The following is a 26,806-nucleotide window of genomic DNA, read 5'->3' on the forward strand; positions in this document are numbered from 1 at the left end:
GTTTGCTTTGTCGGTATAACGTGCAAGAAACTATACTTTTCACTGTGTATTAATACATGTGACAGTAATAATTCAAACCGTGAGAAAGTAGGCCTCCGCGAGTAACCTCAGCCAGTACAGGAATTAAACCCACAATATTGGCATCACTCTGCATCACAAACCAACCATCCAACCAACTGAGCTAACCGACTCCAGATACAGAATGGAGAACAGCAGGTGAAATACTAACAACCTTAAAATCTAGCATATAGGTTGGTAGCCCACATGTGGTAAAGTAAAATATTTTTTGTCTAAGATTTACAAAATCTATTATTAAAGATAGCAGTCAGAATTCTCCCAAAAGGCTCTTGTCAATTTTGCATGAAAACTTGAGTAATTCACATTGGGTTTCTCAATGGGGGCTCAGAGAAGAATCTCCCACACTCGGTGCACTGCGGAGGCCACTAATGTGAATATCATTAAATTTCAGTGGGTGAGGCCTCTGCTCGCTGGAGAGGCTGGAATCAGTGCGCTGAACGGGCCACTGAGCGTGTGCCGATCTGTCAGTGCCGAGGTCAGCACGTGCACAGCGGCCCTGCGCTGATGACCTCCCGATTGTTGGGCAGCTCGAGCGCTGGCCAGCCCTGTGACCCCTGTATCACCGGCTCCTCGCTGTCCCACGGCCCGATCGCTGGCTCCCCAACCATTCCCGGGCCTAATCTCAAACCCCACCCCCCCTTCCCCTCAAGCCCATGTCCTCAGATTAAATCAGCTCTAGTCAGTTCTTGGCCTCAAAGGAAAGAGCAGCCATTTGGGACTATGGCAACTTTACGTTTTACTTGATATATTTAGTCTATCTCTTGGTTGAGTTTTTTTATTCATTCATGGGACATGGGCGATCTTCTGCTCCCCCCCCCCGCCACCAATTCCACCCCCTCTCCCACCGAAGGTGACCACCCTCCCCCACAGTGCCAAGCCCCCAGCAGGCTGATCACTCCCCAGCCTGCCCCGATCGCTGGCCTCCCTGAAATCCCACCGATCCCTATGCAGAATGCCAGCGGACCCCCCACCCCGACTAATTGCCCCCTAGGCCCTGCCCCATCAGGCCTCGCACTCTTGGCCCCACTCCCCACATGCTCTGCCCTCAATGGGTAGTGCCAAGGTGCCCCTGGACATTGGCACTTTGCTCCTTGGGCAGTGCGGGGGGAACAGGCTGGCACTGCCATGCTGGAAATGCCCAGGAATCATCGATTGCCCCCCTTCACTCCAGCAGTGTCAGGCCACTAGCTCCCAGAAAGTGGAGAGCTACTGTAAACTCCGCTGGGGTGAAATACTCTGGCAGGGGACGGGGAGGTACAAGTGAGCCCAGAGAATTCAGTCCCCAGCCCGCTAAGCACATTGAAATTACATTTAAATAACCATTTAAATGGTCATCGTGCTTCCCCACCAATTTCCAGCATGGAAGGGATGCCACTGGAAATCTGGTGCTGGGAGACAGAAGCGGGGGCGCAAACATGCGCACGATCCTCGCAGATTGGCCAATGAGAGAATCTCCCGGCCCACTATGCTAATTTTTTAGTACAGTGGGATGGGAGAACCATGGTCTGAATCTTTAATTCTATTAAGCTATATAAACTAATTGTCACACATAGAAATCATAGCCCAGTTCAATTTATTGCAATTGTTGTAGAGATTATTTTGTTTGTATTTTTCTAAAAATGTGTTATTTGATTTGAATTCGATTTGATTTACTGTTGTCACATGTGTTAACATAAAATGAAAAGTATAGTTCCTTGCGTGCTATACAGACAAAACATACCGTTCATAGAGAAGGAAATGAGAAAGTGCAGAATGTAGTGTTACAGTCATAGCTAGGGTGTAGAGAAAGATCAACTTAACGCGAGGTAAGTCCATTCAAAAGTCTGACTGCAGCAAGGGAGAAGCTATTCTTGAATCGGTTGGTCTCAGAATTTTGTATCTTTTTCCCGATGGAAGAAGGTGGAAGAGAAAATGTCCAGGGTGCGTAGGGTCCTTAATTATGCCAGCTGCTTTGCCAAGGCAGCAGGAAGTGTAGACAGAATCAATCGATGGGAGGCTGGTTTGTGTAATGGATTGGGCTACATTCACGACCTTTTGTAGTTCCTTGCGGTCTTGGGCAGAGCAGAAGCCATATCGAGTTGTGATACAACCAGAAAGAATGCTTTCTATGGTGCATCTGTAAAAGTTGGTGATCTCAGAATGCAAACAACAGTGGTTTACATGGTCATTTTTTTTAGTACTTAGCCACAAATACCAGGACTAATTGGAGTAAAATTCACAGTTTGCCCTGGTGGGATTGGACTTCTAACCTCTAGGTTTCTAACCTGTAACCGTTATACAGCCCCACAAGACCTAACTTTGTCTGTTTAAGTACAAGCACTTTATATCTTTTCCAATTCCTAACTTTTTTTCTGTATTAATGACTTATTTAAATCTGTTTGACTACAATATGCCTTCTGAAGGTATGTTTCAAATCTGATGTAATTTTCCGCATGTGTTATATGCATTTTCTTTGTAAAAGATGATCAAGAATTTAGAGTGGGAACAAATCAATGTGTATTTTTTTTTGACAGTCAGTCAATAAATTGTTTGGATGTTTTATGAATAGTAAGGCACACTGAGTGGAAACGTTGGGTGAGATTTCTCGGCCTCCCAGCTGCGTGTTTCTTGCCAGCAGGAGGTGGTGTGTTGTTTGCTTGCGGTAGGATTCTCTGGTTTCCCCTGCTGTCAATGGGAATTCCCACTGACCTTATCCCATGCCGGCAGGAAACCTGTGGGCAGGGGTGTGGTGCCGGTGGGACTGGAGAATCCCAAAGGCGTGAATGGCTGGAGAATTCTGGCTTTGCCTTTCAATTGTATTTCTTTTGAATTCTTCCTGTTTCGAAGGTGTGGATGAGAATGGTCTCTCATTTTCATTAATTTTCAACATTCACAGAATTAAATGGCTTACATTAACACTGCAATGATGTTACTGTGAAAATCCCCTGGTCGCTACATTCTGGCGCCTGCTCGCGTACACTGGGGGAGAGTTTAACATGGCCAATGCATCTAACCAGCATGTCTTTCGGACTGTGGGAGGAAACCCATGCAGACACGGAGAGAACATGCAAACTCCACACAGACAGTGACCCCAGCCGGGAATCGAACCTGGAACCCTGATGCTGAGGGGCAGCAATGCTAACCCCTGTGCCACAATCCTTTACATTTGTTTACATGTGATTCCTCCTGGAAAAAGCTGTTTGGCTCCAATTTTTAATTTTTTTCTGTCATGGGGTGTAGGCACCATGGCAAGGCCAACATTTATTGCCCATCCCTAATTTCTCTTGAACTGAGTGGCTAGGTCATTTCAAAGGACACTTAAGAATGAACCACATTGCTATTGATAGGCCAGACTAGGTAAGGATGGCAGATTTCCTTCCCTAATGGATATTAGTGAACTGCCTGTGTTTACACAATCAACTGTGGTGACCATTACTGAAATCAAATTTATATCCCAAATTTTATTAATTGAATGTTAAATTCCACCAACTACCAAGTTGGGATTTGAACCTGTTCCTCCAGACTATTAACTTGCCTGGTCCTCTGCATTATTAGTTCAGTATTATGACCACTACGCCACCGGCTTCCCAATTCCTGTGAGTGAACCGTGAAGGGTTAGTCAATGATTCATTGTTGCCCTGATCAATGGATAAATGCTTTTGGAGCATTGGAGCTACTTCAGTGTCAGGCATTTAGTGTTGGTCTGGGAGCTAATCACTTTGCAAACTAGAATGGGAATGGTTCCCCTAGCTAAGACAAGTTTCTTCACTATGTTTGTCAATAAAGGATCACTTTGCTCACATTATTGGAAAAATCTAGCTGTGAATTATAAAGTTGTGTCCAAAGATGTGCGGGTTAGGTGGATTGGCCGTCCTAAATTGGCCAGCCTTAGTGTTGGGGGATGAACTAGGGTAAACGCATGGGGATAGGGCCTGGGTGGGATTGTGGTCGATACAGACCTGAAGGGTCGAATGGAGATTCTATGATTCTATGAAATGGCAATGCAGCAAATTTGACTTTTCATTCATGTCAGACCACGTATTTACATGGACATGCGCTATATTCATAAAATAATGGGGTGGGGTTCTCCAATCCAATCCATACCCACACCACTGCCAATGGAAATGGAGAATTTGGTGCTTGGCCACAACTCCATTGACTGCATCAGCACCACCGAATCCCAGCAGTGGGTGTGGTTGGAAGTTTTCGGTGATTGTGTTTTGTTTAAATCAAGCAGTTTTTCTCTGGCCTTCAAGGAGAAATAGACAGGCTGGGCAGCTTCTGTAGAAAGTTAGAAAAGCAGCAGAACTTCAACTGATGGTAATCATTAAGTCATCATTTTACATAGCAGTTGGAAGCTAATTATTTTCCATTCCATTAGCAGTCAGCACAGCTTAACAACTATACGAGCGTATGTCATGCCAGTGTGACAGTTCATTTATTCTTTTACTAATTAATAAACTTGTTTGACAGTTAGTGTGTATCTGGCCAATTTTATAAGCTATAGTCATCCAAAAGAGTGACATGAAACATAAAAGCTGAAGATTTATACTGTAAAGAAATCCAGTGGGGCGAATTTTACTGTTCTGCCTGCCACAGGAATCAGAGTGGGCTAGGGATGTACCATGGAAAAGTCTGTTGACCTCGCGCTTGGGGTGAAAGCGGCCGGAAAATCCTACCCAATGTTTTCCATGAATGTCCTCTGGAAATAGTTGATGATGAAGCTGATGGCACAGCAAGAGGGTGGCACAATAGTTAGCACTGCTACCTGACAATGCTTTGACAAAGGGTCATCTGGACTGGAAATATCAGTTCTTTTCTCTCCTTACAGATGCTGCCAGGCCTGCTGAGATTATCCAGCATTTTCTCTTTTGGTCACAGCTCCAGGGACCTGGGTTTGATTCAGCCTCGGGCGACTGTCTGTGTGAAGTTTACACATTCTCCCCATATCCGCGTGGGTTTCTGCTGAGTGTTCCAATTTCCTCCCAGAATCCAAAGATGTGCTGGTTAGGTGGATTGGCTATGCTAAATTGCCCCAAGTTTGCAGGTTAGGTGGATTGGTTATGATGGTTGTGCTGGGCTGTGGGGATGGGGTGGGTAGGTGGGCCTGGCTGGAGGGTCAGTGCAGACTTGATGGACTGAGTGGCCTTCTTTTGCTCTGTAGGCATTCTATGAGTCTATGACAGACATGAGGGGATTTTGTAGATTTGACATTCTCGAGGGACAACTTCATTTGCACTCACAGAGAACGATCCCTGGTGCTTGAATCTATGACTTGACAAACTCCTAATATAGACTCCTGGCATTCATTAGCATCAAAATCACAAGGCATAGCAGCCTATTGGACATCTCCAGGCACAGGCAACTCACCAGACAGAGGTCCTCAAAGGTCAGGACACTGTATCAGCTAAACCAAAAGGTGATCAGGAGACTGTTCAATGGGAGAAGTAACTGGGATGTTGGTTGGTGGGGGGAGGGGGGGGTGGAATTGAGGAGGAGACTGTTGGAATGAACTGGGTAGTGGTTGGGGAAGGCGAGGGTGGTAAGTTGAGAGCATTTAGGGTTAAATATTTCGCTTAGTCTCTGGCTCATCTTCAGATAGTGGCCAGGGAGGAAAATACAGTTGGTGGTTAGGGAATGGAGATTGCAACAGGAATCAAGGACAATGGGCTAGATTTTCACACCACCATCTTTGTTGAAATGGAGGAAGGAGGAATTAGAAATGGCGAACTGGATTTCCGCTGCCCCCTTCCTGTCGCTGATTATTTTTAGTAAACGGGATAATGACAGTGTGAGCAGAAGGCCCACATACAGCTATCCCAGCTTTGATGGTACATTGCAGGGGTGAGTATTTTAGGGCACCCACTATTTTCATGGAGTTGGGTCCATTTATATAGGCAACATGATTCACCACATCTCAGAGGAGTTGTGAACCAATGGGGAACCCGAGTCTGTTATGCTGGGAACCTATGGCAGGTATGTTCAAACAGCAATTTTATATGTCGTAATGTAAAACTCCATGATAAGCTAAATGTGTTTCTAATAGCGTGACTGATGATAAGGCTTTGCCCTAAAAGATAAGTGACCATTAAATTGACTCGCATTGTTAAAATGGAAAAGTGTTCAGATGTATTAGGACACATTGTCCACTGGATAAAGGACTCTTCTGCATTGAATAGTATTAATACTCCAATTTTATTTTGTCAATTATTCCCTGTTATTTAACCTTTTCTTTGATTGCTGTCTAGACATCTTTCTCTTGACTTAAAGCTTGAACAGATGGCTAAGCTCTTTCAAATCTTCAAAGATTTGAACAGATTAAATGTTTTGTTTTATATAGCTGTGTGAGAGAATGCCATGAAGAATGGTTGGCTGAGCATGAAATTCCACTGATGGATTCAGATCGGCAGGGATTGTTGATGCAGCTGTCAAAGGGACGATGAATATTTTTCATCTTGACAGCTTATGACCATTTAAGACAATATTGTTTTTTTTGGAGTGCTTTATTAATGGCTTTGTTTATTTTGACAGTTCCAAGAGCATCTCAAAAGTTTTCCCAATGTTATTACAGGGCTTATGAGTTTTGCACAATATGGATAGTGGCTGAGTGGGCATGGGGGAGATGAAGAGATATGGGGGGGGTGGATTTGAAATGTGTATGAAGGGAATGGGAGTATGGAGTAGTCTGGGGTACATGGTAGAGGCATTGGGGAAATGAGTGGTCATGGGAATTATGGAAGGGGCATCAAGGAGTGAGAGTGTCATGGGGAGGTGAGGGGTTGGGGTGAGGTATTAGGAGCCTCACACTCAGCGACCCATCCAGGGTGATGCCTTAGTGAGCGAAGGTGGTTTGACTAACCTACCCACCTTGGCCTTCCTCCCACCTGAACCCTGCTTTGGAAGGTGGCAACCGAGAGTCCAGTCTACCCTTTGCAGTCCACTTGGAAATAATGGGCGAGGACAGTGCCAGCCAGGAGGTGGGATTGTAGGGTCAGGAAATGGCCAGCCCCATGATTTTTGTCTTGAAGTTAAAGATCTGGCCCAATGGTTTTGATCTTCCCGATATTTAATTGGAGAGTTAAAATGGAAGAATATATAAAATTCCTAGAGAAACCTGGGGCTTCATTCCGTGATGCATGGGAAGGGAGTAGCACAGCCTTATTCCTTCCTATTGGAATATAATGATTGACATAAAATAGACCAAGTTACATTGGGGACTATTTTCCTCTTCAAATTCTAGCTACAATAAGTAGTCTGGCCACTCTCCTTCACCTCTGGCCTAAATGGAATATGTTGTAGAGGCCCATCACCCAAAAATGTGCCCAATATCTCTGGGGAGATCTCTTTTTAAAAAAGTTCTGAATCCTTACAGATGCAAGTCAACTTTGAAAGAAAACCAGCCGTCTCACCTCGGAGCCTGAGATTTGCTGGACTTTAATTGAGCTGAGGAATTTTTTAAAGAAAGCATTTGTAATGACCTGGATTTGAACAGCGAGGCAACTGAGCTGCAGTCTCAAAAGGTTAACAGTTAAATATCAAGAACTGCGCTCCAGGCACCAGGCTCCTTGAGGGCATGGCCATTAGAATTCCACTCTCAAGCTGTGAACGCGACACCTCAACTGGAAATCAGAGGGAAATATCCCTGCTTCATGTCTTACCTCCACTTTAATGACAACTTGTGCTGTTGAGCTTTGTACAGGATTACCACAATCTGTGGCTTGCACTGTCAGATTGATAATCCCATCCATGGATTCCCTGTCCAGTGGTTGAGCCACAGAAATTATTCCAGTGGAACTGTTGATTGTAAAATATTTAGCGGAAGCTCCGTCAACGATCCTGTAAGTAATTTTGCTGTTTGGGGAGTTCTCCTGGTCCTTGTCAAAAGCCTAGGAATGATAAAATACAGGAACGGTTAACCAGTTACAGCCCTTTGGTTGTAAACTGCAGTTAGTGGAAGATGAAAGCTGACCACCTAATGATTCAGCTTGGTGTCAATAGTTTAGGATAAAACAGCTGCAGCTGTTTCTGGAGGCTAACAGCTCTCCTGATGATTTAGTGGCTAAGTGTTAACTGATCTGCGTCTATTCCGCAGATGTGTTTGAGCACCTGTGTGTGAGGTTTCACTTTACCTGAAAATGGAGCTGTATAATTATGTTCACAAGCTGCATTGCACTGGAACAATACCTGCCCCAAATTGGTGCCTGCATTATAGAGGAACCAAAACCCTCTCTTTCTGTGGAGTTAACATCAGCAAACACAATAGAAAAATAAATCAGGCAGGGTATAAAATGGCTACTCATTTATATTCACTCATTTTGCACAAATTCCCAAGAGCCAATTTCAACCCTCAGTGAATGAGATAAATGTTTTCATCAATTAACCTACCGTATCTTTGCATAGATGTCCAAAGTGAGAACATAGACATATAAAAACATGTGATTATTAGGTCAATAGCAGGTTCTCTTAGGTAAGGCTAGGACTTTGAAACAATGGATGTTTCATAACGCATGGATATTATTGTGCTCTATTATCATAACAGAGGAAGGGTTCATTTACTTTTACGACTGCAAAAGTAGTAAAGCTGGCAACTCAAGGATTTCCTGTTGATTGATCTTGTTTTTTCCTTTTACCTATGGAGGACACAGATGAGAATTTTTGTGCAATGTGCACACGCCCCAGGTGGGACCAGATGCACATATGTTTCCCAGTTCCACCTGAAATTCAGGGAAGAACGTGATGTTACGCTGGCTGGCCAGTTAAGAGTCAGCCATTGTGGAATGTGTCTGGAGAGGGTCAGCAAGGCTGTTGGGGCCAGGAGCATGGCAACTGCTGATCCAATGGTGACCTGGCAGCACAGTTATTGGCAGCCAAGCTGAAGGATTGGCAACTCAAGGTCTCTCTGGTGCCCCTGCCTCACTGAAGGTTTCTCACTTCTGGCTCCTTGTCCTCACCAAGTACCTACTCGGGGCTCTCTATCTGAGTCATTTGACGAATGAGTTAGAGAGGATCCTCCAGCCGGTGGTGTTCCCAGATACCAGCTGCTCTTGTCCTTCTAGATGGCGGTGGTTGTGGTTTGGGAGGTACTGTCCATGGAGACTTCATGAATTTCTCCAGTGCATCTTGTAAACGGTACATATGGCTACCACTGTCTGTCAGTGGTGGAGGGAGTGAATGTTTGCGGATGGGGTGCCGATCAAGAGGCTGCTTTGTCCTGGATGGTGTCAAGCTTCTTGAGTTTTGTTGGAGCTGCGCTATCCAGGCAAGTGGTGGGGGGGGAGGGGGGGGGTGGTATTCCAAAAGTCTTCTGACTTGTGCCCTGCAGATTTGGGAAGTTACTAGTTGCTGGATTCCTAGCCTCTGACCTGCTCTTGTAGCCACTGTATTTATATGGTTAGTCCAGTTCAGTTTATGGTCAATGGTAACCCCCAAGATATTGATTCTGGGCGATTCAGCAACAGTAATGCCATTGAATGTCAAGGGTGATGGTTAGATCTTCTCTTGTTGTATTTGGTCATTGCCTGGCATTTGTGTGGCATGAATGTTACTTACCACTTATCGTCCAAATCTGGATACTGTCCATATCTTGCTGAATTTTGACATGGACTGCTTCAGTATCTGGGGAGTTGTGAATGATGTTGAGCATCAGTAAATAATACCACATTGACCTTCTGAAGGAAAGTCATTGATGATGCAGCTGGACCTCAGTCACTGCCTTGAAGAATTCCTGTGGTGATGGCCTGGAACTGAGAAGACTGACTTCCAGCAACCACAATCATCTTCCTTTGTGTTGATATGACTCTAACAAGCGGAGAGTTTTAATGACGTCAAAGGCAGTCACTCTCACTCTCACCTCTGGTATTCAGCACTTCTGTTTAAACCAAGACTGTAATGAGACCAGGAGCTGAGTGACCCAGGCGGAGCCCAAACCAAGTATCAGTGAGCAGGTTATTGCTAAGCAACTGCCACTTGAAAATGCTGTTGATGACCCCTTCCATTACTTTCCTGATGATCAAGAATAGACTGACGGGTAGTAATTGGTCAGGTTGGATTTGTTCTGCATATTGTGTACAAGACAGACCAGAGCAATTTTCCACAACCGGTTAGATGGCAGTGTTGCCTTCTCTTCAATGCTGTTTAGTGTATCTATGTGTCTCTTATATTGCCAGAGAGAAGTGACCAAAACTCTCCATTCTGCAAGATGCGACATGATATAATGGCTCTTTGGAGATTTGATACGCCATTTTTGAGTAATCAAGATCCTTGGTTTGATCAAATAAATAAAATTATTCACAGCACTGCTTCATAGGACAAATGGGATTTCACTTCTCCTCTCCAAAATCTCACATAAAGAAAACTTTTGGCTTTGTGGACAGTAAAGTTTGAAAGGAAAGTTATATTTGCATGCTTTCAGGCTTCTAATAAAATGTCCATGCCATCCATTAACATAATGGCACTGGAATTCTGCAATATCCCAATAGGAAAAAGTTACATAGGGCAGGATTCTCTGGTCTCATCTGTGATGAGACCTGCTGTGAGCGAGAATGGAAAATTTGGCGTTCCAGCCAAAACCCCATTCACCAACAGCGGCACTGGAAAATCCAGTGAATGAGGTTTTACTTTCTTGCCTTCTACCTGTGGGCATTAATTTCACAAACACATTACATTTCATTCAAAAACAGAAATATTTCATCAGAATTTTCTTCGTACCTGAACCTGGACAATGTTTTTGATGACATTTTCCTTAATAAATCCTGTGTAACTATTTCTTTGGAAAACCGGTACTTCATCATTTGCGTCAGAGATGGAAATCTCGATCTGTACGTTTGTCCAAAGTCCTCCGCCATCTCTCGCCTGCAGTGTAACAAAAAGCTGCTGCCTCTTCTCTCTGTCCAGGAGCGTTCCGTCTTTCACAAAGAATGTCCCGAATTCAGGGTCCACATCAAAGGTCTGCAGTCTGTCATGGTCAAAGCAAAATGTAAATCTTTATCAGATACACGATTCATGATTTAAGAGCTGGTTAGGTGCATTGACCCGAACAGGCGCCAGAGTGTGGCGACAAGGGGATTTTCACAGTAACTTCATTGCAGTGTTAATGTAAGCCTTACTTGTGACTAATAAATAAACTTCTAACTTTATAAAAAAAGTCAGAAATAGGAGCAGGAGTCAATTATTTGGTCCTTTGGATCTGCCTCAATAAGACGATGGCTGACATTTTATCTCAAGTCCACCTTCCTTTAGCATCTCTACATTCCCCAATTCCCCTTGTATCCAACAATCCCTGTCTTCAACAGTGAAGCATTCACAGCCCTCTGGGTAGAGAATCCCAACCCATTACAAATTATCTTATTGCACCACACTATAATCCTGAATAACTACTGAATACAGTTGCAGGGGTGCGATCAGCTTTATAAACTCTCATGTACAATTCCAGCAGAATTTATCGTGATGCTCGAGAAAGGCCCCAATAATACAAATCGCATGTCTGAAATCAGCAATTATTGGTCCCACTTTTTTTTTGTTTCAGGGTTTCCTTTTGCCACTCGAACCTGCCTGTGTTTATATTAGAGGAGAGGAAATCGTCTGGGTCAGTTCGTGGGTTCAGACTTGGCGCGATGTCAAGACGCCTAGCTACCTCATGCCACCCTGAAATGGGGCCTCAGATCTAACTGAAATATTCCAGATAAGCAGCAGGCACCTCAGGGGCAGCTCAACTTCAGGAGGTTTGGTGTTGATGGCTGGAATTTTACCACCTCGTCCGTCCCAGATTCGGGGATGGCGAGGCTCGCAGAATGGCATTCTCCATTGGCCTCGGCTGGGATCTTACAAGCTTCAGGCGGGTGAGGTCTGCACTGTAGTGATTCTATGATGTTGTAAAATGCCGGCAGATAAATTCCCTGAGTGGAGGTGACAGGAATGGTGTTGGCAAGGCGCTGGGGGTGTGGTGGGGGTGGGGATGTTAGGGACCGGACGAGAGGACTGGCTGATTATGACAGGCTATCAGCCAGTACAATCATAGGATCCCTACAGGGCAGAAGAAAGCTATTTGGCCCATCAAGCCTGCACTAACAACAATCCCACTCAGGCCCTATTCCCATAAACGCATGTGTTTACCCTAGTTAATGCCCCTGACATTAAGGGGCAATTTAGCATGGCTAATCCACCTAACATGCATATCTTTGGACTGTGGGACAAAACTGGAGGAAACACATGCAGATACAGGGAGAACGTACAAACTTCAAACAGACCAGACACCTGAGGCTGGAATTAAACCCAGGTCACTTACCCTTTGAGGTGGCATTGCTAACCACTGTACCGAGCACTATGGAGCTGGAAATAGCCCCCCTCCTCCACACTTAAATTTAAAAATGATTCTTCTTATCTTTTTGGTGGGGCTGTTCATATTCACAAGAGCAAAGCCTGGTCTGGTCCCACTCAAGGCAGCCCAATTTTCTAAAGGGGTTTTGAAACAGGTGTAATATCCTCATCAAATTTGGCAAGGGGCCTAATGCTTGTTTTAGGCGTTACATCCAAAGCCTGAATATCATTGAAAACTAAAACGGCAGCAGATGATTTGCAGGTTCCTATGGGACGCTTGGAACAGAATACAAGAAGGATGATAACTAATTTCTAACCTTGTGTATCCATTATGCATATTTGATTTATTTAAATGAGGACACTTGGCAAAGCTTGTACATTTCTGTATTTGGATAGTTAGTCTAATCAGATACACATAGAACATAGAGAAGTACAGCACAGTACCAGGCCCTTCGGCCCACAATATTGTGCTGAACAGGATGTCAAATTGGCATCAACTACTTCCTGTGGCAATGAATTCCACAGACTCACCGCTCTTTGGATGAAGAAATGTCTCCTCACCTCCGTTCTAAATGGTCTATCCCTAATCCTCAGACAATGCTCCTTTAGGTCAGCATAGAGACACTGACAGAATGACATAGCTATTACACCTCCAATTGCTTTATCAATGATTTTCCCTCTAATATAAAGTTAGAAATGGGAATGGTCACTAACAACTGACCAATCACAGCAAGACCTGGAAAACATTCAGGCTTGGGCTGATATGTGGCAAGCAACACTTGCCACACACCATCCTGACTTGGAACTATATTGTCATTCCTTCACTGTCGCTGTGTCAAAATACTGGAAATCCCTTCCTAACTGCACTATAGGACTAGCTACATCAGTTAGACTGCAGCATTTCAAGAAGGTGGCTCACCACCATCATCTGAAGGCCAACTGGGGATCAGAAACAAATGCTGGCCTTACATCCCTTGGAAGAATTTTTTATAAATCAAGTTTCACCTTAAATGATGCAATGGCCTTGACCTCACTCATTCTCTGTGGTATGCCTTGTTCAAAATATCTGTGTAAAAAATTCTTCTTAATTCTTCTTAAAATTCCTTGTTTTCTTAATGCCAACCTTTCATTAACCTCTCAATGCTCACTGCCCAACCAGAGATCCTCTTCACTTTTTTAAAAACAATTATTTATATGAAAAAGTTTGATTAAATCTCCTTTTAGTCTTCCCAGCTTTAAGTGGAAACTGCTCCAGTGACTCAAATCTTTCTTCATCCTGGTGTATTTGCCGTGAGGGCCTCTCTATAATGAGGGGCCCAAAATTGCACAGTACTACAACTGTGGTTCAATCAATGTTTTGTACAAAATTACTGTGACCTCTTTGAAGTAGTGAGGATGCTTTATCAGTGTTTGACTACCCTATTGTCATATCCATATTGATAACATTGTGGGAACACCAATGTGCTGCTATAAGAAGACAACCACCTACGAAAAACCAAGCAGTGTGCCTTAATGACTATTGACTGTTGGCTCTGATATTCACCATTATGAAGCGCTTTGAAAGATTAGTCATGGCACAAATCAATTCTGGCCTCCTGGACTACTTGGATCCACTACAGTTTGCCTATCGCCACAATAGGCCCACCGCAGATGGCATCTCCCTGGCCCTGCACTCAACTTTTAAAAAAAGCACTCTGATCCATGCTAAAGAATGACTCCCCCCAAGGGACAAAAGAACCTCCCCTTTCCCACATGGATAAGGGGGACCCTTGCCACAAATACGGGAACCCCACCGACATGGATAAGGGGAATTCGTCCCCTTCACAAACACGGGGAAAGCCCCCACCACATGGATAAGGAGAATTCCACCTCCCACCACAAACATGGGGAACCACCCCACTCACGGAAAAGGAGAATTCCACCTCCCACCACAAACATGGGGAACCAGCCCGCTCACGGACAAGGAGAATCCCCCCACAAACATGAGGAAAGCCCTCACCACATGGATAAGGGGACCCCCTCCCCCACAAGTATGGGGTAGCACCCCATACAAGGATAAGGGAACCCCTTGCAAATACGAGGAACGCCCCCCCCAACCCCCGCCACACACACATAGGGAAAATGGGAAATCTCTCCAACACAAGTAGCAGGGCAAGCCTCCCCACACACACAAACTTAAGGGGAACCCCCCTCAATAGAACTCCCCAGAGGAACCCTTTTGTCACAACTGTGCTGGGGGGGCAGTGACTGGGCACTGCCTGGGCACGTGCTTCTCCCCCCGGGGGCGATACCCACTCACTGCTTCATGTTTTTAAATACCTGTTGTAAATCTTGTTGGTGAGGGATTCTAAACGTGGGGGTAACATAAAGTGGGCAAGGTCGACAATTAGATGAATGATTATTCAAATTTATTGAATGAAGTTGCTGCCATCATGTCACTGGCACAATCCATATGGGTGCAAAATTGGCCCCAATATCAACACTGTCGGGAATATTTAATGGTTCTCTGTCCATAAACAGGAGGTCAATGTGTTGAAATGAGGATACATTGAACTTTACCTCTTTGGAGACAACAAAAGAGTCCAACATTGATGACTTGATACTGGAGTTGGACTGACCAACATCGCCTGTAACAGCTGTATCCAAAGATTAGAGAACTTACACACTGTCAGATCCAAGAAGTCGATAGGTGATCTTGCGAAAATCTGAGCTATCAGCATCTGTAGCCTTTGAAAACACAAGTAGGTGAATAAGCATGTTGTACAGAACTGATTTTAAAATCTCTTTTGATAAAATCTTGCTGTAATTACTTACGGTTATGCAAGTCACATTGTAGCCATTTGCACTATTTTCTTGAACTTCCAGTATAAAATAATCTTGGTCAAACACGGGGCTGTTGTCATTTCTGTCCATTATATCAACACGCACGGCCGCAACACAACTGAACATTTCTTGTGTCTCCATTTCAACAGCAAAAAGCTGAAAGAATAAAAGTTGCATACTTTGAGAAATTATCATTCCAGTCAAACAAGTGAACAGAGGCAATTAATGCAAATAGACCGACCACAACAACTTTTATAGAGCATCTACACTCATGGAATGGTTACCGCACAGAAGGCGGCCATTTAGCCTTTTAAATTCATGCCAACTCTCTGCTGCAGCCACCCACCTTATGCCATTCACCCAACTTTTCCCTGTAGCCCTGCACATTTCTTTCTCCTCAGATAACTTTTCAATTCTCCTTTGGAGGCCCTGAAACATAGAAGATAGGAACAGGAGGAGGCCATTTGGCCCTTTGAGCCTGCTCCGCTGTCCATTGTGATCATGGCTAATTGTCCAACTCAGTAACCTATTTCTGCTTTCTCCTCATAATCTTTAATCCCGTTAGCCCCAAGTGTTATATCTAGCCACCTCTTGAATAAATTCAATGTTTAGGCATCAACTACTTCCTATGGTAATAAATTCCACAATCGAATTCCACAGTTGTGCCTCAGTTGAGCCTGTCTCCACCATGCTCTCAGACAGTGCATTCGGATCCCAACAACTCACTGTGTAAAAAGATTTTACCATTTGTTGGCATTAATTCTTTGTCTTAAAATCAATGTTATCTGATATTCGTATTTTCTGCGAAGGGCAACAGATCGCTGTAGATTCTAAACACTGCTATTAAATCCTCTCATAATCTTCTCTTCTCCAAGAAGAAGAGCCCCAGCTTCTTCAATCTATCCATGTAAGCATAGTTTCTCATTCCAAGAAGAGGCCCCACTGTGCCACCATGCCACTGTGGGGTGGCACGGTGACACAATGGCCTCACAGTGCCCAGGGCCCCTGTATGATTCCTGGTTTGGGTCACTGTCTGTGTGGAGTTTGCACATTCTCCTCGTGTCTGCGTGGGTTTCCTCTGGGTGCTCCGGTTTCCTCCTACACTCCAAAGATGTGTGGGTTAGATTGATTGGCCATGGTAAAAATTGTTCCTTTGTGTCAGGATAAATAAGTAACATTACGGGGATAGGGCCTGGGTAGGATTGTGGTCAGTGCAGACTTGATGGGCTGAATGGCCTCCTTCTGCACTGTAGGGATTCTAACATTCTATGAAGAATTATTCTTGTGAATCTTCTCTGTGCCCTGCCCATTGTCTTCACATCCTTCCTAAAGAGTGATGCCCAGAATTGTGCACAACACTCCAGTGTTTCATACAGTTTAATATAATGTCCTTGCTTTTCTTTTTACTCTATGCCTCTCTTTTAAAAGTATTATTTATGTAGGAAAAGCCCCAAATTGCAGAGGAAAAGAAAATGGAGATTAAGCCAAGGAGATGGGCTTTAAAGGGAGTCTGAAAGGAGAACAGGGAGGAGGGATGGTGCAAGGGTTTAGGGAGGAAGTGTAGGGACTAGCTCACAAGCATTGGAGCAAACTGAAGAGCAGGATACACAGGAGACCATTGAAGGGGCAACATCATTTGTTGGGAGGACAAAGGGCTTGGGGGGGGGTGTTGGTTATAAAGGTCAGGAGGGATGGAAGCATGAGGAGATTTGAACCCAAGGTTAAGAAGTCTAAATTTGAAGCATTTGGTGGGAACCAATGCAGGCATGATGGGTGAGAGTGGGATGCAGGCAGCAGAGCTTTGGGTGAGCTGTGGTTAAGGGGGACAGTGGTCAAGCAGGAAGAAACTGAGAATATCTTCACCACTGGCTCTCACTTTGACCAGGGCGAGACCCCTGGTGACTCAATGGTTGGATCACCAGAGAGCTTCAGCAACGTTGAGAATCATTGAATCATAGAATCCTACAGTGCAGAAGGAGGCTATTCAACCCATTGAGTCTGCACCGACCACAATCCTGCCCAGGCCCTATCTCCATGCATTTATTCTATTTCGACCCCTGACACTAAGAGGCAATTTAGCATGGCCAATCCAACTAACCCACACGTTTTTGGACTGTAAGAGTAAACCGGAACAGAAGAAGAAACCCACGCAGACATGGAGAGAATGTGCAAATTCCACACAGACAGTGACACGAAGCTGGGAGTCGAACCCGGTCCCTGGCACTTTGAGGCAGCAGTGTTAACCACTGTGCCACCATGCCACCCAGAAAATCCAGGGGCAGCGGCTTAACAGTGGAAACTGGGCAGAAGTGATTTCCAGCTAAATTTCCCTGTAAAAAAAAAGTGTTTCCTGTGCTTTCTCTGCTCAATAAATGTGCCAGAAGGAACAAGAAAATTCATCCCCAAGGACTCTCCTGGTCAAAGTAAGAACTAAAGCTCAAAATTACATCCACTTACACGTCATGGATGTTGAATGTTGGTAACTTAAGAATTAATTACAAACATAAGTCCTGGCTCATTTCATTCATCATATTTACTCTGCTTTCTTAACTCAAATCAACTAACGAAGTGAAATCAAATCAACATAATCAGCTTTTGTTGGAACAACATCAAACTTGAAAAGCCATGCTGCTGTACTGAAAACAGTTGCAAGGATAACAAAACAGGCCTCCATTGTGTGTTTAGCCCACTGTACTATGCTGAGCATAAATAAAATCATTGAATCAAAACAAGTCTACCATGGTCAGATATGACAAAGGGACCAATTCACAAGAAGGCAATATGGAGCAACACTGTGTCCGTTCTACAAAGGTTCAGGAAATGTCACTTCAGTGTAACTTTTTCAAATTGTCCACAGCATATTGATGCAGTGATTAGCGCTGCTGCCTCACAGCGCCAAGAACCCGCATTTAATTCCAGCCCCGGGTCTTTGTCTGTATGGAGTTTGCACATTCTCCCTGTATCTGTGTGGGTTTTCTCTGGGTGCTCCAGTTTCTTCTTAAAGGCCAAAGATTGGCTTGACGACAAAAGCTACAGGTGGTTGTAGAGGGTTGTTTTTCAAACTGGAGGCCTGTGACCAGCGATCAGTGCTGGGTCCACTGTTATTTGTCAATTATATTAATGATTTAGATAACAATATAGGAGGCATGGTTAGCAAGTTTGCAGATGATACCAAGATTGGTGGCATAGTGGACAGTGAAGTAGGTTATCTCAGACCACAATGGGATCTTAATCAATTGGGCCAGGGGGCTAACGAATGGCGGGTGGAGTTTAATTTAGATAAACGCAAGGTGTCAGTAGATTGAACCAGGGCAGGACTTACTCAGTTAATGGTAGGGCGTTGGGGAGAGTTACAGAACAAAGAGATCTAGTGGTACATGTTCATAGCTCCTTGAAAGTGGAGTCACAAGTGGACAGAGTGGTGAAGAAGGCATTCAGCATGCTTGGTTTCATCAGTCAGAACATTGAATACAGGAGTTGGGACGTCTTGTTGAAGTTGTACAAGACATTGGTAAGGCCATACTTGGAATATTGTGTACAAGGCCATACTTGGAATATTGTGTACAATTCTAGTCATCCCATTATAGAAAATATATTATTAATCTAGAAAGACTGCAAAAAGATTTACTAGGATGCTATTGGGACTTGATGGTTTGAGTTATACGGAGAGGCTAGATAGACTGAGACTTTTCTCTTTGGAGTGTAGAACGATGAGGGGCTGATCTTATAGAGGCCTATAAAATAAGAAGTGGCACAGATCAGCTAGACAGTCAATATCTTTTCTCAAAGATAAGATAATCTAAAACTCGAGGGCATAGGTTTAAGGTGAGAGGGGAGAGATACAAAAGTGTCCAGAGGGGCAATTTTTTCACACAGGTGGTGGTGAGTGTCTGGAACAAGCTGCCAGAGGTAGTAGTTGAGGTGGGTACAATTTTATTTTTAAAAAGCATTTAGACAGTTACATGGGTAAGATGGGCACAGAAGGATATGGGCCAAATGCAGACAATTGGGACCAGATTAGGGCTTTAAAAAAAAGGGGTTGGTTTGGACAAGTTGGGCCAAAGGTCCTGCTTCCACACAGTAAACCTCAATGACTCTATGACTGTAAGTGCAGTTAGGTCGATTGGCCATGCTAAATTGACCTTAGTATCAGGGTAAATATGAGAGAGTATGGGAATAGGGCCTGGGTGGGATTGCGGTCAGTACAGACTTGATGGGCCGCATGGCCTCCTTCTGTCTGTGCAGGATGAGGGGTAAACCTTTTATGACTGAGGTGAGGAGAAATTTCTTCACCCAGGGAGTGGTGAATATGTGGAATTCACTACCACAGAATGTAGCTGAGGCCAAAACATTGTGAGATTTGAAGAAAAAAATTAGATATAGCTCTTGGGGCTAAGGGGATCAAGGGATATGAGGGGAAGGGGGGAATCAGGATATTAAATTTGATGATCAACTTGATTAAATTGAATGGTAGAGCAGGCTTGAAGGGCTGAATGGCCTACTCCTACTTCTATTTTTTATGTTTCTATGTCTTCCCTGTCTGACGTCTGTGATTTCCACAATGTTACATTTAAGCCTCAGATCAGGATTCTGCTTCGACCACAGCACTAAATTAACCTGAACCAAAATCACTAATGATGTTCCCTGTGGTTGGAACCAAGGTGGGCTCTCCCTCCGCATCCTCCTCAACCCTTATGTGATCTTTGACACAACCCTCCTCCATTTTCTTCCCATACAATCATTCCGAGAGTTTCTCTGGCTCAGACTCCTCTTTCCGCCCCTGAACCCTTCCCATTGAGAGGCCCGTTCTCTCTTTCCCATCCACACGCTATCCTTTGCTAACATCATCTGCGGGCATTGGTTTGGCTTCTTGGAAGCCTGCCAGCGGGATGGGCAGTAACATTCTCTCCTACATCCCAAGCAGGCTGTTTTGATCTTCCACATGTGAGCTGGATTTTACAGGGCACTGTACTCTTTGCCCACCTCAAATGAAAAGTCAATCATCAGCCAGCTCCCCCCAACAAAAGCTTCCCCCCCTCCCCCCCCTTGTAAACCCAGCTGCCCCACAGGGATAGTATGCTGGCAGCAGCCTTAATTATTATAGAGAGGGACCTCCACCTGCAATCTGTGAGGAAGACCTGCCCTAGAGAGTCACCAGCAATCTGACTGGCCAACCCTACAGTCATGATGTGGGTATGCCGGCGTTGGACTGGCGTAAACACAGTAAAAAGTCTGACAACACCAGGTTTTAGTCCAACCTATTTATTTGATAATATACTCGCAAGCTTTCGAGGGGTTACCCTCTTCGTCAGGTGAATGGAGAGTTCTGGCCTCAGACAGAGCATATAAAGCACAGACAGTTTAGAGATTACTGATTAAAATGCGCATTTTAATCAGTAATCTCTAAACTGTCTGTGCTTTATATGCTCTGTCTGAGGCCAGAACTCTCCATTCACCTGACGAAGAGGGTAACCCCTCGAAAGCTTGCGAGTATATTATCAAATAAATAGGTTGGACTAAAACCTGGTGTTGTCAACCCTACAGTGCCAGGATCGAGCACTGGTCATTGCTGGTACTACATGAAGTTCCCGGGGAAGAAGAGTCCAGACTTGTCTTATCTAGGAGATAAGTCTGGGATTATGGATGGGCCTTGCTGTCAGAGTTCAGGACTCTCTGCCCGTTGAAGTGCTGGAGGCTACCTCGCTAAATATATTTAAGACGCGGGTAGATAGGTTTTTGGTAGGCAAGGGGATTAAGGGTTATGGGGAGAGGGCGGGAAAGTGGAACTGAGACACGACAGATCAGCCATGATCTTATTGAATGGCGGGGCAGGCTCGAAGGGCTAGATGGCCTACTCCTGCTCCTATTTCTTATGTTCTTATATTCTTATGTAGGACTCGCTTGTGAACCTCCTCCTGGGTTGAGCCAAACAGGCCACGGCAGCGGGTGACTCAGGGGGTCATCCAATCCAACTGTCTGCCTCTCTACCGCAGCTATATTCATGGAATCATAGAATTGTACAGTGCAGAAGGAAGCCATTCAGCCCATCGAGTCTGCACCGACCTCAATCCCACCCAGGCCCTATACCCATAACTCCATGCATTTATCCCAGCTAGTACCCCTGACACTAAGGGGCAATTTAACATGGCAAATCCACCTAACCCGCACATCTTTGGACTTCAGGAGGAAAGCAGAGCACCCGGAGGAAACCCATACAGACACAGGGAGAATGTGCAAACTCTGCACAGACAGTGTCCCAAACCAGGAATCGAACCTGGGTCCCAGGCGCTGTAAAGCAGCGGTGCTAACCATGTGCCACCTTGCTGCCCATTCATAGCTGGGTGTCCCTGGAGAGGGAGCATATGATGTCCAGGGGCACCGTTGAGGCCTTCCGTGCTTATTGGGTCCCACAGGGGCTGGGGTGTATTATCAACTCTTTTGGTTTGCTGGTTTAAGTTTACTTTATGATTTGCTTTTTGTTTTGAGTGACCCCCCCCCCCCCCCCCCCCCCCCCAACCCCCACCACCTCCCCCCATTATTAGGGAGCTATCCTCCTCGCTTTGTCTCTTCATTTATTTATTTTAGTTTAATTGTTTTACCAGAAAGAAGGCTGGCACGGGGGATAGGAAAGGGGTGAGAGACTGTATGTGAGAGGCCAGGGATTAAATGCTGGGGGGTGGGGGAAGGAGAGGAGAACGGTAAGATCCTGCGGGTGGGTGGTAGTTGCCTCTGGACACCACCGTAGTGGGTCGGATCTCCAACAATATGAGACAGAGTACAGGAATGAGATAGAGAATCTGGTGAACTGATGCAGCAACAATAATCTCTCCCTCAATGTCAACAAATCAAAAGAGATTGTCATCGACTTCAGGAAGCATAAAGGAGAACATGGCCCTGTAATGGGGACGAAGTAGAAAGCTTCGAGAGCTTCAAGATTTTAGAGCGCCAACATCCTGTCCTGGTCTCCCCATGCCGACACTAAGACCACCAACACCTGTACTTTCTCAGAAGGCTAAGGAAATTTGACATGTCAGTTATAACTCTCACCAACTTTTACAAATGTACCATAGAAAGCATTCTTTCTGGTTGTATTACAGCTTGTATTACAGCTCCTGCTCTGCCCAAGACTGCAAGGTCATGAACGTAGACCAGTCCATCACGCAAACCAGCCTCCCATCCATTGACTCTGTCTACACATCTCGCTGCCTCGGCAAAGCAGCCGGCATAATTAAGGAGTGCACGCACCCCGGACATTTCCTCTTTCACTTTCTTCCGTCAGTCCCCACTCTCTTCCACACCTCCTCCCCCACACTCCTTCTCAGCTCCCACCACTGGAGCATTTGAAGGTGAGGGGCTTGTGAAAAGGTACCTTTGACAAGGTACCACATGGTAGGTTGTTGCATAAAGTTAAAACTCATGGGACCCAGGGTGAGGTATCTAAATGGAAACAAAATTGACTTCTTGACAGAAGCTACAGGGTGGTTGTAGAGAATTGTTTTTCAAAATGGAGGCCTGTGACCAGCGGTGTACCTGAGGGATCAGTGCTGGACTCACTGTTACTTGTCATTTATATTAATGATTTGGATGAGAATATAGGGGGCATGGTTAGTAAGTTTGCAGATGACACGGAGATTGGTGGCATAGTGGACAGTGAGGAAGGTTATCTCCAATTACAATGGGATCTTGATTAATTGGGCCAGTGGGTTGACAAATGGCAGGTAGAGTTTAATTTAGACAAATGCGAGGTAATGCATTTTGGTAGATTGAACCATGGCAGGACTTACTCAGTTAATTGGAGGGTGTTGGGGAGAGTTACAGCACAAAGAGATCTAGGGGTACATGTTCGTAGCCCCTAGAAAGTCGAGTCACAGGTGGACAGAGTGGCGAAGAATTCACAGGGTCATGTACCAACTGACTCAAGAACAGCTTCTTCCCTGCTGCTGTCAGGCTTTTGAATGAACTTACCTTGTATTAAGTTGATCTTTCTCTACACCCTAGCTATGACTGTAACACTACATTCTGCACTCTCTTGTTTCCTTCTCTATGAACGGTATGCTTTGTCTGTATACCACTCAAGAAACAATACCTTTCACTGTATGTTAATACATATGACAATAATAAACAAATAAATTCAAACCAAATCTGATGGACAAGGGGGCCCCCCCAAATGAGGCTACCTCACCCCCAACCCTTGCCCTGCAGCAGCCCATGTGATGAAAGCTGCTGGGCTGCCTGCCTTCCCCACACCTTCCCCGCCACCTGTAAAATAGCAGTGGAGGTGGCATGAGGCACTTTAGTGCTTAAGGCCTCAATATTCCCAACGGCAGGCAGTAGTCTGCCTGATCCCCTCCCCCACACATTGCAGTGAGGGGCGGCACGGTGGCACAGTGGTTAGCACTGCTGCCTCACAGCATCTGAGACCGGGGTTCGATTCCCAGAGTTTACGTGGAGTTTGCACATTCTCCCCATGTCTGCATGGATTACCTTCGGGTGCTCTGGCTTCCTCCCACAGTCTGGAAGACATGCTGGTTAGGTGCGTTGACTCAAACAGGCACCAAAGTGTGGCAACTAGGGGAATTTCACAGTAACTTCATTGCAGTGTTGATGCAAACCTTACTTGTGACAAATAAAATAAACTTTAATTTTAACATGGGAGTCAGATTGGCATTGGCAGGGAAACAGTGGGAAGACCACCTCCGAGAGTCATAGAGGTATACAGCATGGAAACAGGCTCTTTGGCCGTTTTTTAAAACCCTTAAACTAATCCCAATGGCCCACATTTGGTCCATATCCCTCTACACCCATCGTATGCATTAACGTCTGTTGTAGGTAAAATGTTAGAATCCGTCATCAAGGAGGAAATAGCGAGGCATCTTGAGAGGAATTGCTTGATAGAGCAGACGCAGCACGGTTTTGTTAAAGGGAAGTTGTGTCTGACAAATTTACTGGAGTTCTATGAGGATGTGTCTAGGGCGGTGGACAGAGGAGAGCCGGTGGATGTGGTCTTTCTGGATTTTCAGAAGGCGTTTGACAAGGTACCTCACAAGAGGTTATTGCAGAAGATCAGGGGGCATGGAGTTGGGGGTAGGGTGTTAGCGTGGATAGAGGACTGGTTGTCAAATAGGAGGCAGAGAGTGGGGGTCAATGGGTGCTATTCGGATTGGCGGTTGGTGACTAGTGGAGTGCCCCAGGGGTCGGTGCTGGGGCCTCAGCTATTTACCATTTATATAGATGATCTGGAGGAGGGAACCGAGTGTAGGGTGTCAAAATTTGCTGATGACACCAAAATTGGTGGAAAGGCAAATTGTGCGGAGGGTGGGGAGAGTCTACAGAAGGATCTAGATAGGCTGGGCGAATGGGCCAGGAACTGGCAAATGGAATTTAATGTTGGCAAGTGCGAGGTGGTCCACTTTGGTAGGAATAATGGTAGGAAGGATTATTACTTACGTGGAGAAAAACTGCAGCATGCGACGGTGCAGAGGGACCTCGGGGTCCTTGTGCATGAGTCGCAAAAACCCAGCTTGCAGGTGCAGCAGGTGGTCAGGAAGGCAAATGGATGCTGGCCTTCATCGCGAGGGGGATTGAATATAAAAGTAGGGAGGTCTTGCTGTGGCTGTATAGGGCATTGGTGAGGCCGCAGCTGGAGTACTGTGTGCAGTTTTGGGCGCCGCACCTGCACAAGGATATTTTGGCCTTGGAGGGAGTGCAGAGGAGGTTTACTAGGCTGATGCCGGAGTTGAGGGGGTTGAGCTATGAGGAGAGGCTGAATAAATTAGGCTTGTACTCGTTAGAGTTTAGAAGAATGAGGGGAGATCTCATTGAGACGTATCAGATGATGAATGGGATGGATAGGATAGCGGTGGAGAGACTCTTCCCACTCAGAAAGGATAGTAGGACTAGGGGGCACAGCCTCAAGATAAAGGGGGGGGCGGTTTAGAACGGAGTTGAGGAGGAACTTCTTCACTCAAAGGGTGGTGAATCTCTGGAATTCTCTGCCCGTTGAAGTGGTGGAGGCTGCCTCGCTAAATATTTTTAAGAAGCGGGTTGATGGGTTTTTGATGAGAGAGGGGATTAAGGGTTATGGGGAGAGGGCGGGAATGTGGAACCGAGCCATGACAGATCAGCCATGATCTTATTGAATGGCAGGGCAGGCTCGAAGGGCTAGTTGGCCTACTCCTGCTCCTATTTCTTATGTTCTTATGTTATGTTCTTAAATGCTTTTTCAAAGATAAAATTGTACTCGCCTCTACCACTACCTCTGGCAGCTTGTTCCAGACACTCGCCACCCTCTCTGTGTGAAGAGATTGCCCCTCTGGACACTTTTGAATCTCTCCCCACTCACCTTAAACCTATACCCTCTAGTTTTAGACTCCCCTTCCTTTGGGAGAAGATATTGACTATCTACCTTGTCTATGCCCCTCATTATTTTATAGGCCTCTATAAAGTCACCCCTCAGCCTCCTATGCTCCAGAGAAAAAAGTCCCAGTCCATCTAGCTTCTCCTTATAATTCAATCCATCAAGTCCCGGTGCATTGTAGTAAATCTTTTCTGCACTCTTTCTAGTTTAATAATATCCTTTCTATAATAGGGTGACTAGTGTGGCCTTACCAATGTCTTGTACAACTTCAACAAGACGTCCCAACTCCTGTATTCAATGTTCTGACCAATGAAACCAAGCATGCCGAATGCTTTCTTCACCACTCTGTCCACCTGTGGCTCCACTTTCAAGGAGCTATGAACATGCACCGCTAGATCTCTTTGTTATGTAACTCTTCCCAACACCTTACCATTAACTGAGTAAGTCCTGCCCTGGTTCAATCTACCAAAATGCATTACCTCACATTTGTCTAAATTAAACTCCACCTGCTATTTGTCAGCCCACTGGCCCAATTGATCAAGATCCCGCTGCAATTGGAGATAACCTTCCTCACTGTCCACTACGCCACCAATCTTGGTGTCATCTGCAAACTTTCTAACCATGCCTCTTATATTCTCATCCAAATCATTAATATAAATGACAAATAACAGTGTGACCAGCACTGATCCCTGAGGCACACAGCTGGTCACAGGCCTCCAGTTTGCAAAAAAATTCTCTACAACCACCCTATGGCTTCTGTCAAGAAGTCAATTTTGTATCCATTTAGATACCTCACCCTGGATCCCGTGAGATTTAACTTTATGCAACAACCTACCATGTGGCACCTTGTCAAAGGTACCTTTTCACAAGCCCCTCACCTTCAAATGCTCCAGTGGTGGGAGCTGAGAAGGAGTGTGGGGGAGGAGGTGTGGAAGAGAGTGGGGGCATAAAATTTAGCCTGATATAGCTGAACATCATACTTGGACTGATACAAGCTATTTCCTCCTTTAAGAAGTATGTAAAATGTCTCTGAATGTCAAAGCCACATCTTAGCAAACAGCGCCAGGTCTATTAATGGCCTTAATAAAACAAGCAATTACATGCATGTAACGCTTAGAGTGAAACTGTATTTAACATTGAAGCCTGGGAGTGCAAAAAGGTGCAGTTTCTGGAGGACATTGATGGTAAACCGTTGCTGCACAACACAGGAACAGGTTGTTGATTCATTGGTTTCACCAAAAAAAAACCCTAAAA

At 45.1% G+C, this 26,806-nt stretch overlaps 1 protein-coding gene across 5 annotated transcripts in view; it reads right to left on the minus strand.

Moving 5' to 3' along the window:
* LOC145343494 (cadherin-related family member 2-like) overlaps positions 1-26,806 on the minus strand; it is a 145,654-nt gene that overhangs the window by 83,478 nt on the left and 35,370 nt on the right. For all 5 annotated transcript variants that reach the window (XM_080189741.1, XM_080189744.1, XM_080189742.1 and 2 more), the window contains exons 14-17: positions 15,187-15,351; positions 15,035-15,099; positions 10,765-11,011; positions 7,716-7,943 (exon numbers count right to left, since the gene is read on the minus strand). In XM_080189741.1, the coding sequence (XP_080045867.1) occupies positions 7,716-7,943; positions 10,765-11,011; positions 15,035-15,099; positions 15,187-15,351 (705 nt within the window). The remainder of the gene's footprint in view (positions 1-7,715; positions 7,944-10,764; positions 11,012-15,034; positions 15,100-15,186; positions 15,352-26,806) is intronic.

This window comes from Carcharhinus amblyrhynchos, chromosome 5 (genome assembly GCF_965287045.1).
Source record: "Carcharhinus amblyrhynchos chromosome 5, sCarAmb.v2.hapA, whole genome shotgun sequence".
Taxonomy (NCBI): Eukaryota; Metazoa; Chordata; class Chondrichthyes; order Carcharhiniformes; family Carcharhinidae; genus Carcharhinus; species Carcharhinus amblyrhynchos.